The 11,861-nt window shown below is 39.7% G+C and overlaps 1 protein-coding gene across 1 annotated transcript in view; it reads right to left on the reverse strand.

Moving 5' to 3' along the window:
* ARL8B (ADP ribosylation factor like GTPase 8B) overlaps positions 1-10,083 on the reverse strand; it is a 55,499-nt gene extending 45,416 nt beyond the window's left edge. The window contains exon 1 of the mRNA XM_039240287.1: positions 9,785-10,083. Within this exon, the coding sequence (XP_039096218.1) occupies positions 9,785-9,907 (123 nt within the window). The 5' untranslated portion in view covers positions 9,908-10,083. The remainder of the gene's footprint in view (positions 1-9,784) is intronic.
* Positions 10,084-11,861: the final 1,778 nt, after the last annotated feature.

Here is an 11,861-nt window from a genome sequence, read left to right on the forward strand (position 1 = left end):
ACATGAGATGACTAAGTATATACAACATGATCCTGCCACTGTTATCAAGAAAGCATATACTGAGCATTATGCTAAGTGAAATAAGTCAGAAAGAAAGAGAAAGACACTTCTATGTGAAATCTTTAAAAAAAAAAAAAAAAAAAAGACTCAGAACAAATTGTTGGTTGCCAGAGGCAGGGAGTAGGGGGAGGATGGGAGGCGACAGGTGAACAGGTGTAGGGGCCACAGGGTACAATCTTCCAATTATAAAATTAATAAGATGTAATGTACAGCATGGTAACTATAGTTAATAGTACTACCCTGCATATTTGAAAGTTGCTAAAAAGTGTATCTTATACGTTCTCATCCTAAGATAAAAAATTTAACTATGCATGGTGATGTATGTCAACTAGACTGACTGACTGGGATTACCATTTTGCAGTGTATACAAATATGCAATCACTACATTATACACCTGAAGATAATATGTTATAGGTTAATTATATGTCAATAACAAAAAAAAAAGTATATTATTTGTGTGCGTGTATTTATATATATATGTAAAGGAATAGAGAAAAATTAGAAGGATATACAGTTTAATAGTGATTAAATCCTAATGGTATTAAAGATTATTTTTTATTTATGTATCTATACTCTTTTTATAGTTTTTTTTAGCATCTATTTAAGAGAGAGAAAGAGAAAGAGCGCGTGTGCACAAGGCACAAGCAGGGGAGGGGCAAAGAGAGAGAGAGAGAGAGAGCATCCAAAACAGGCTCCAAAACCCAACACGGGGCTCGAATCCACAAACCACAAGATCATGACCTGAGCCGAAGTCAGAAGCTCAACCAACTGAGCCACACAGGCGTCCTACATCTACCCTCTTTTTAAAAAATATGGATTATGTGTATTCTTTTTAAGAACAAATGTTTTAGGGGCGCCTGGGTGGCTCAGTCGGTTGAGCGTCTGACTTCGGCTCAGGTCATGATCTCGCAGTTCATGGGTTTGAGCCCCGCGTTGGGCTCTGGCTGACAGCTAGCTAAGAGCCTGGAGCCTATTTCAGAGTCTGTATCTCCCTCTCTCTCTGACCCTCCCCTACTCACGCGGTCTCTCTCTCTCTCTCTCCTGGAAATAAATAAAAATATAAAAAAAATAAATAAATAAAACATTTAAAAAATTTAAAAAACAAAAGAAACATGTTTGAAGTCCTTTAATTCAGCCAGTGAATGAAAAAAATAATACAATTAAATAAAGAAACCAAAACCTGGGAGTCAAACAACTAGATTTTGGAGCAGGGAAAAAAGTAGGTTTCTTCCATTTCCCGGCTTTTCCTCTGATAAGAACTACTTAAGAATAATGTAGTCAACATATGTGCATTCAAACATTCGCTAGATAAAATGAGCTGTCAAGAAAAGGTAGGTCTAGTGACCAGTATCTAAACCGGACCTTAAGCCCCCTTCAGAGAGGAAACTCTGCCAAAAGCTCTTTGGTACAGGCTGCATGTAGCCTGAAGGGCCCACTCCTCATCTAGGAGAGGATGGGCTACCTGCCACCACACAGTATACTGCCTGTTGGCATTGCAAATTTATGGCTGTCGATAGTGATTAAACTGACTCTAGTCACAAATCTTGGTTTAAAAATTAAAGCAATCACATGTAAACAGATGCCAGTATTATGGTCTTATCCAAATTTAAAATGACAATCTAAGCATACACTTGTATAAGCTGCCTAACTTCTAGAGGGCAGGTAGTACCGCCAAGGGCCACTCTCTTCTTCCTGCTGGGATCAGTCTACTTCTCTATCTTGTACTATAAAGCTGCATTCTTAACCCTCATTCTTAACACTATGCTACACTTTGCATACTTTCTATGAAAATGGGAATATGGATTCATAAAGATATTTTTCTTTATTTTTTATTTTGAATAAGTCTATTTGAAAATATATTTGAGCACCTAGTATGTGTCAGGCACTGTTTCAAGGAACAGGAATATACCAGTGAACAAAAGCAACAGAAATCCCTGACCTCAAGGAGAGCACAATGCAATAACCTAGCAGCTAACATTTATGAAGCACTTTCATATTATATGCCTTGTTTTGAACACTGTTCAAAATGTTTTATAAGTTTATAACAACTATGAGATAGAAACTACTATTATTCCCATTTTACATGTAAGGAAACAGACACTGAGGAGTTAAATAACTTGCCAAAAATAACACAAGTCAAAAAGTAAGGATTTGAACCTCAACAGTCTGGCTCTCAATTACTAACCTCTATGCCATTCTAACTCATGCAGCCACTTAAACATATTCCAAACAAACTCATTCATACCACATCCATATGCTGACAAATTTGGGCTCCAATATATTCTTCAGTAATATTATTTTGGTAAAGCTAAAGCAATTGTTATCAAGTAAATTGGTTAAAAACACACTTTTAGAATTATTTTGCCAATCAATCATCATCCAAGATTTAAAAAAAAAAAAATGATTACTTTTCCAACCCAGTTTAAAAGGGCTTCAATTTTCAAGTCACTACTCTGATACCTTAAAAGGGCTTCAATTTTCAAGTCACTACTCTGATACCTGAAACCTAAAATTCTTTTGCTAGAATTTTAATTTTTTAAAAATACAGTATTCTTAGAGAGGATTTTAAAATGAACCTTAAAACATAAATTAATTTAAATTAACTCTAAAGCTTAGATTTCTTTAATGTAAAAAATTCCTTTTGGAATATGAAGAATGTTATTCTAGTGTATAAAACTAGACAAACTATGAAATCGGATCCAAATACAAGATCCAATGTCTAATTTAAGAAACAGTGTAACCTTTAAAAAAAATAGCACAATAGAATATAAGCTTTGTGGTTTTGACTCTGAAGAAAGAAATTAACTCACATTATTTCATTAGAGATTCCAATTTTGGTTTGTTACATCTCAGAAAAACTAAATGCCTGAGTGAAATAAGTCAGTCAGAAGACAAATACACGTTTTCACTCATATGTGGATCTTGAGAAACTTAACAGAAGTCCATAGAGGAAGGAAAGGGGGAAAATAGTTACAAAGAGGGAAGGCAAACCACAAGAGACTCTTAAATACAGAGAACAAACTAAAGGTCCATGGGACTGTGAGGGAGAGGAGAAAATGGATGATGGGCATTGAGGAGGGCACTTAGGATGGGCACTGGGTGTTGTATGTAAGTCAAGTTGACAGTAAATTATATTTTTTTTAAAAAAATAAATGCTTAAAATTGTCATTTAATTTTGATCTATTTAGCAAATGTTAGTACTTTCCATAGCTTTTTTCATATATGAGCAAAGAACACGAATCAACTTTTATAATTATAAATGATACCCAAGCTATTCATTCAAAAAATTTCATACACTAGGGACACCTGTAGGGCTCAGTCAGTTAAGTCTCTTGATTTCGACTCTGGTCATGATCTCATGGCTTGTAAGATCCAGCCCCCATCAGGCTCTGCAGGGTTCTGTGCTGATAGTGCAAAGCCTGCCTGGGATTCTCTCCCTCTCCCTCGGTCCCTCCCCTGCTCATGCGTGTTCTTGTTCTCTCTCTCTCACTCTCTCTCTTTCTCTCTCAAAATAAATAAACATTAAAACACATACACTCCCCCCAAAAAAATCCTATTTTATAGCCTCAAAAAGTGGTCTCCCTGGCAAATGTTCTTAGATTCTGATTTAGAAAAGAATATTTAACACTCACAAAAAGCAGCATTATACCATAATAGGACAAGATTCAGTAAGGACTGCATGGAAATATGCCGGATTCCTGGAATACAAACTCCTAATGCAATCCACCAGTAAGTTTAAAACAAATTAGATCCAGATAGCTAAAGGAGATCAGCTGTATTTATAAGACTTGCCTGCAAAGTTCAATAAAAAAGAAAATTGAAAAAGGAATTATGTTCTCTATAGTCTCAGTCCAAGCTGAACATAAACAGATACTTCTTTAAACATTAAACACAGAAACAGAGCAATTGCCTAATAAAATAGTTCAAAAATACTTCTGGTTTACTTTACTTATCAACAAAACTAAGTATGTTTTGCCCTAAAAATAACAGAATGAGTGCTTAGCTTAATTCCAACTTCATACATTAAATCTATTCAGAAGACACTGTCAGTAGGACATACTTTCTGGACAGCAATTTGGCCATTTGACATGAAATGTGTTTCTATCTTTTGACCCCATGATGTAACTCTGGAATTCATACTTAGGAAATGCAGATCAAACTGATTTACAATTGCAAAACCCTGGAAACTACTCAAATGTCCAATAATAAGGAAACAATCAAATATATTATGGTATAGCCACATGATATGCCAGAAGAGAATAAGGGCATTAAAATGACTTTACACACAGAAAAATGCATACACCGTAATTAAGAAAAAAATCTAGGGATCATCTCAAAACTTTTTTTTAAGTTTAAAAGTATCTAGATGTATACATTTAAAAAGGACAAAAAGGGAATACTTTTTTTAAATTTATTTTGAGAGAGTGGGGGAGGGGAAGAGAGAGAGGAAGAGAGAATCCCAGGCAGGCTACACTGTCATCAGAAACCTCTATGCAGGGCTTGAACTCAGGAACTACAAGATCATGACCTGAGCTGAGATTGAGTCATTTAACTGACTGAGCTACCCAGGTACCCCTCAAAAAGGGAATATTTTGAAAACTTTGGATGATGAAGACCACAAGTGGTTTCTCCTACTTTATGCTATTTTTTTCAAATTTCTACTAATGACCCTGTATTATTTTGAAAGTCAGAAAAAATTTCTAAAAATAAACTTAAGTAACTAGTTTTTATAGTTGCAATCCATTTTGTATCCATGCTCCTTACCACCCATTTTTATCTCTGAGAAAGTTAAAAAGTGCCTCAAATTGTGAGATATATTCTAAGTCAGCAATTTAAAAATTCCTTTTTTGTTTTGGAATGTTTGAGAGAGAAAGAGCATGCCCACAAGTGGGGGAAGGGGCAGAGAGAGTGAGAGAATCTAAAGCAGGCTCCACACTGTTAGCATCGCCCAATGTGGGGCTGGATCTCACAATCAGGGAGACCATAACCTGAGCCACAACCAAGAGTTGGACGCTTAACTACTGAGCCACCCAGGCACCCCTAAGTCAGTAATTTAAAATGCATTATTGCACCAGCTTCTTCATGAGAACATTTGGCTTTTGAGACTCTAGGTCTGCATGGCAAAAATACTGGGACTGGGGATGAAGGATAAAGAGCCTAGAGTGAAGCTCCTTGGCAGGATGCCTCGTGTTCCACAACCCCTAATGTGAATTGGAAGACCACCTCATTGGAAGGCTAGTTTCTAAAGTTTCAAATTTACTAACCTTTACACTTAAGCCATATTGTATTTTCTTTAAAAACTGTTTTTGCCATTCTTATCCTTAAATAACTAAATAATAAACACTCTGATCAAACCCAGACTTATTTCTTTTCTTTTTTAATGTTGATCTATTTTGATAGAGAGCCCACATGTGGGGGGAGGGGAGAAGAGAGACTCCCAACCAGGCTTCAGGCTGTCAGCACAGAACCATGAGATCATGACCTGAGCCAAATCAAGAGTAGGATGCTTAACCAACTGAGCCTCTATTTCTGCTTTTTAAAGACAATGGACATAGCTCAATAACCCAATAATCGCTGTTAGCCAGTTATTTAAATGTCCAAACATTATAACAGTCCACTATTTCTATTTTACACAAATTTATCATTCCTTCCCCTAATTCATATCCTCAAATATAAATACACACATACATAAAATAGTCCTCAAATGTTAACCAACATGCTTAAGATACTTGGATTTAAAATGTTATCCAGATTCAGGGCACCTAGGTGGGTCAGGTGGCTGAGCACCCAACCAGGACCATCAGGTCATGATCTTCAGTCTGTGAGTTGGAGCCACCGCAGCGTGGAGTCTGCTTTGGATCCTCTGTCCTCTCTCTCTGTCCCTCCCCCACTCGTGCTCTCTCTCTCAAAAACAAATAAAATAAAGCTTTAAAAAAAATAGAACAAAATGTTATCCACATTCATAAGAAGAGCATATTTATGTACAAATAAATGAAAAAAGATATTTAAAGGATTAAGATTTTCCAATCCACAGCTCTAGGATTCTAATCTCAGCTAGATCTTACAGAGGCAGATAAAGAAGTACAAGCACACTGGCCATAGGTTCTAATTTTATCTCTGCTAATTAGCTTTGTTGCCTTAGGAATTTCACTTACTTTTCTGAATCTTCTAGCTACATCTATAAAATCAGAGTAAAAATTAGACCACCTAATTAAAGTTTCTAGAAACTCTAAAAAATATATTCTGGGTTCAAATTTCTACAATCTTTCAAAATATCTCCTTTTCCTAATTCTCAACAGTTAATAAACTCTTCCTTGAATTAACCTGTGAAGTACTAATACAAATTTTTTATTTTACTCATTTCAAAAATACACAGTGTCTATAAAAGTTAGCCTAGAACACCTTGGTAAATCCTACTAAACATTTCTTAGTAACTATCCTATAACCCGTGTAAGAGTCGCTGTTAAAAATAAAGATTACTCAACAAACATTACACATAAAGGACACGTGATTTATTATGCAATAACTGCCAGAATAGTTAGCAATGGGCAGTATTTCATACCCTAACACTAACGAGAAAATTAAAGACTAGAGGGGCTTCTTTTTTTAATGTAAAAGCCAAGAGTACACTATGTACGTTAAGGGTCTCAATGTAAAAATATCAGATCAAATGGAGCATCACTGAAGTTTTGAAACCACAAGAATATGAATTTTAGGATTGAACCTCTCTGTAAATAGACTACCTGATTTCAGAATGGACCAAACCCTACACAAACCTTTCTAGTAAGTTAAACAACATGAAATTTTTCATAACTTTTAAGGAAAAAGATAAAGCCACATTTCATTTTTACAAAAAGTTAATTTTTACCTGAAAAAAAAAAAAAAACGGAGTTCACCTGAAGCTTTTCATGCCTAAGTTACTTGCTGAATGTGAGTAAATAAATGGCCAACTTTCTACAGTGACACACTCAACCCATCTGTATTTCTGAGTCTATAAATCAAACATTTTATACAAAACACAAAGAACAGTGCAGTAATTTTTTTAAAGACAAGGCTAAATTCACCATTTTGGAAACATTGTTCTTATCTAAAAGTCTGTAGCATCACCTTTAATTACTAACCTTTTCCTCATCCTCAATATAGTCTATAATAATCACAGATTAGGTTACAGTCAGATTTTTTTTAAAAGGTGTTAAATTTATTAAGGTCTCTTTTTGTCAGCATCTTAAAGGTTATAAGCAAATACAGTCCGGATTTTTTTCTAAACCAAACTTAACCCATATAATTATAATTCAAAAATAATAGGCTAGGGATGCCTGGGTGGCTCAGTTGGTTAAGAGTCCAACTTCAGCTCGGCTCATTATCTCACATAGTGGGAGTTGAGCTCAGGAGCCTGGAGCCTGGTTCAGATTCTCTCTGTCCCTTCTCCTTTTACTCTGGTGCTCTCCCTCTCAAAAATAAACATCAAGAAAAAAGAACAGTCTAAAGTAAAAAAAAAAAAACAAAACAAAACAGAACCACTGGTTCATTTTAAGTTCAACAGCATTCCAGAAGCTCTGTTGTTAAAATAATCTAACACAATTAAAAAAAAAAATTAGGGGTGGGGGGAGGAGGAGAGTACATGATATGATCATAACCACAATCCATAAATCCACTACTGGAGCCCACGTTTGGATAAATTAGATTCAAAGAAGGAAATGACCACGGCTAATTCCCTTCTGGATGTTTTTCAAAACAGTTTCTGCAGTAAAGGAGTGTATCCACTACAAATAACAGCTACCGCTTACCTAGCCCCGTCTTTGGGTAGGCATAGTGCTGGGCATATCTGTCATTTCATTTACTCCGCAAAACAACTCTTTCAGAAACATATTATTACCTCTACTTAATAGCTGAGAAAGCAAGGGCTGAAAGAGGATACAAGGCTGAGTGGCAGAGCCAGACTGCACACCCGGGGTTCCTCCTGCACTTCAAAGTTCTTGCTCGTTAATATTAAGCTACGCTGTCTACAAATAAATAAATAAATAAACAAGCAAGCAAGCAAGCATGATGTTCATGCTTATGTCTTTAGAAGTTCTTCAGAGATTTGCTTGAGATTTCTGAAGCATAACTACTTCTCTGCAACAAATTCAACAACTAATTGTAGTGACAGACCTATATCTACACTGTGTGTTAATTCAGTTTTGTCAAAAGGATAGGGTTTACAAGGAGACTTTAATTTTTACCTCAAGGGATACCAGAAAATGTATCGTGAACTCAGGTTTTAACTTTCCCACCTCATATAAAAGCTCTACTATGGATATTGAATCCAAAGGTTTTATTTTTTTTTTAACGTATTAACACAAGCACATTCCACTCTACCTGTTGAAAAGACAGTCATCTCAAGCCAAAAAAATAAAAATAAAAACTTATCGCAAAAGGAGCCAAACAAGTAGGTAATTTCTTTATACTTATATGCAACATCCTTCAAAGGAAGTTTGGATCTCTGCTAATCTTTTTCGTCAAATCTTACTCACTCTTGCTACTCTACTACTGCGGGACTGAGAGTCACACGTTACATGTCTTCTCCCACAAAGGAGCTGTGTTTGTCATTCCTGTAACCAAACCAGTTGGGCAACTAGTCCATTAAATAAGGATTGCAACCACCATCTAGAAGGTGGAAGAACGGCTGCCACCCCTCTGTAGAATAATTCTAAAGCTCCCCCCTGACAAGTACAAGCACCTATCAGCTAAGAGTGAGTCACATCAACTCCTGGCCTCGAAAGACCGAAGAGAATCTCTCTTATGCCTTCCCCAACTAACCACCCAAACAAAATTTAATAATCATCCTTCAGCCAATCACTGCTGAATAAACACCACCCTATATGTAGGTTCCCAGGGCAATTTCCATCCCAGACACCCATTTCCTGCCCAGCTCCTTCCCTTCACTCCCCTCCAAGCAAGAAACACTCTCACCAAAGACCAACTCCTTCTTTTTCAAGCAAGTTAAGCGACTACCCATGCAACTCTTCGGACCACTGGCTCCGGAAAAGCAGAGACCCCCGAACTGTTTGGCTAAGTAAAGGCTGCGGGCCCCCGTGGGGCGGACTGGCTGCAAGGGTTTCTCCTCAGTCTCTCCCAGGGAGCTCGGCAGCAATGAACTCGATCTCGGCCCCCCAAGGGGAACGACTGAAAACCAGTAACTGAACCACAAGGAGCCAGCTGCCCACAGAATTCGGGAAGGGGCCCACACCGCTCCCCTGCTTTCCTCACGACGGGGCTCTCCGTCCCCAGCGGCTACTGGAGGGACGCTCTCGAGTCTTACGCGTTCTCACGGGACTGAGAGACTCGCCAATCCCTCCTCTCGGGAAGGGACAGGCCGGAGTTAAGCGCTCGGGTGCCACCCTCCCCCAAAAGCAAGCCCCAAGGAAATCCCAATCCTGAAAAACGTGACAAGGCCGACTTTACCCTTTCCAAGCCGCGGTCGCGTCGTGGACCCAGCCCTTTGTAGAACATGACTAAATGGAATTAACCCTTCGGCGGCCGAAATCGGCGCTACACCTCAGGCGGCAACACGCGCGAACTCCAAACCCCGGCCCCCGCCGAGGCGACAGGAACGCCTTGCCTCCAGCCTCCGTCCCACTCGCCCCATCGCGCTGAGGGGAGCCCCGGCCCCCGCCTTCGGGCCAGCACCGGGCCGGACCCGCGGGCTGCGGCGCCCCGGGGGCGGCGAGCGGGCGGCACTCACCGCGATGACATTGACGAAGGTGGTCTTGCCCGAGTACTGCAGCCCCACCAGCGTCAGCTCCATCTCCTCTTTCCAGAAGAGCGAGCGGAACCAGTCCAGCAGGCGGGAGATGAGCGCCAGCATGATGGCGGCCGGGCGGGAGAACGGACGGGCGGACGCGGACAGCAACAGCGACGGCCTGCACACGAGCGGGCCTCAGCCCCGGACCCCTCAACGGCTCCTCGGGGCCGCGGCAGACCACTGGCGGACACGGGCAGGCGGCGGCGGCCGAAGCCAGGAAGCCGAGCGGGTCATATGACTCGCCCTACCCCCCACGCTCTTCCCCGCGCCGCCGTCGGCGCACACGGCAAGAGCGGCGTGGCGGGTCCGGCCAGGTGCGTCCGCTGCCTGCAGCGCCACCTGCTGGATCCTCCCTGCAGCACGGCTCCCTTTTGGCCACACCTCCCTCGCCCCGTAATGTTGGTTTGTTCACCCCATCATTCTACATTCGTTCTATGCAGAAAGGATTCAAGACTCTGGGGGCTTCCGCGTGAGATAAAAATCTCTTCCGACATTTGTGGTAGCAAAAGATGGGAAGCCACAAGTGTTCATCAGGAGGGACCTGATTAAAGAAACTATAGTGTGGCCCTAAAAGGGAATACTATGCAACTATAATAACGAATAAGGAAATTCTCTGTAAAGGGATATGGAGATGTCCAGGATATATTTTCAAAGGCTGTAAATGCAAAGCATGTACCTGTATAAAAATATGTATTGTATTTGGATAAAGAAATACTGCAAGACCAATTAAAAAAATGATTTCCTCTGGGGTAAAAGAAACTGGATGGCCAGAGGCAGGAATCAGAATGAGACTTCTCTAGGTATCTTTTTGTATCACTGACTTACAACTATGGAAATGAGTTGCCTGTTCAAAAGTTTAATTAAAAAATAAATTAATGAACACTGGGTGTTGTATGGAAACCAATTTGACAATAAATTATATTAAAAATAAATTAAAATATCTACAAAGATTTCAAATTAAAAAAAAAAAACCTTGCCCTCGTGGAGCATACATTCTAGTGAGGAGACACGTAATATAATAAACAAATAACTATAAGATTTAATGCCACGTAGTACTGAGTGTTATAAAGAAAACTGCATCAGAGAAGGACACAGGAGTGGCCCCTGTTCTAGTTAGGATCAGAGTAGACCTCTCAGAGGAGGTATCCTGGGGTGGGGAGATGGAGGAAGTGAGGAAAAGAGCCAGGCACAGATCTGGTGGAAGCAAACTCCAGACAGAAGGAACAGCAAAGATTTCCGTGAAGGGGGAAAGAGCATGGGATGCTCTGGGAACAGAAAGACAATCGGTGTAGCTAGCTCAGATTAGTAAGGCAGAGAGTGGGAAGAGACATTGATGGAGACAGAGGCAGAGACCAGAAAAAGTAGGGTACAGTGGCTCTAGTTTAGATTTTATTCTTGGTATGATGGGAAGTTAAATGAGTGAACCAATTTATATTTTTAAAAGTTAACTCTGGTAGCTCCATGGAGAATTGGCTCTAGGGGGGCATCACGGGTTGAATTGTGTCCCTGCAGAAGATATGTTGGAGGCCTAGCCCCCAATGCTTCAGAATGTGACCTTGTTTGGACATAAAACCAGTGTAGACCTAATCAGTGAAGATGGTCATACTGGAGTAGAGCGGGCTCTTAATCCAAAATAACTGGTGTCCTGGGGTGCCTGGGTGGCTCAGTTGATTAAGTTTCTGACTCTTTTTTTTAATTAATTAATTAATTAATTTATTTTTAAATTTACATCCTAGTTAGTTAGCATCTAGTGCAACAATGATTTCGGGAGTAGATTCCTTAATGCCCCTTACCCATTTAGCCCATCCCCCCTCCCACAACCCCTCCAGCAACCCTCTGTTTGTTTTCTCTATTTAAGAGTCTTCTATGTTTTGTCCCCCTCCTTGTTTCTGTATTATTTTTGCTTCTCTTCCTTTATGTTCATCTGTTTTGTATCTTAAAGTCCTCATATGAGTGAAGTCATATATTTGTCTTTCTCTGACCAATTTCGCTTAGCATGATACCCTCTAGTTCCATC

Source organism: Hyaena hyaena, unplaced genomic scaffold, assembly GCF_003009895.1.
Source record: "Hyaena hyaena isolate Hyena2069 unplaced genomic scaffold, ASM300989v1 scaffold_172, whole genome shotgun sequence".
Taxonomy (NCBI): Eukaryota; Metazoa; Chordata; class Mammalia; order Carnivora; family Hyaenidae; genus Hyaena; species Hyaena hyaena.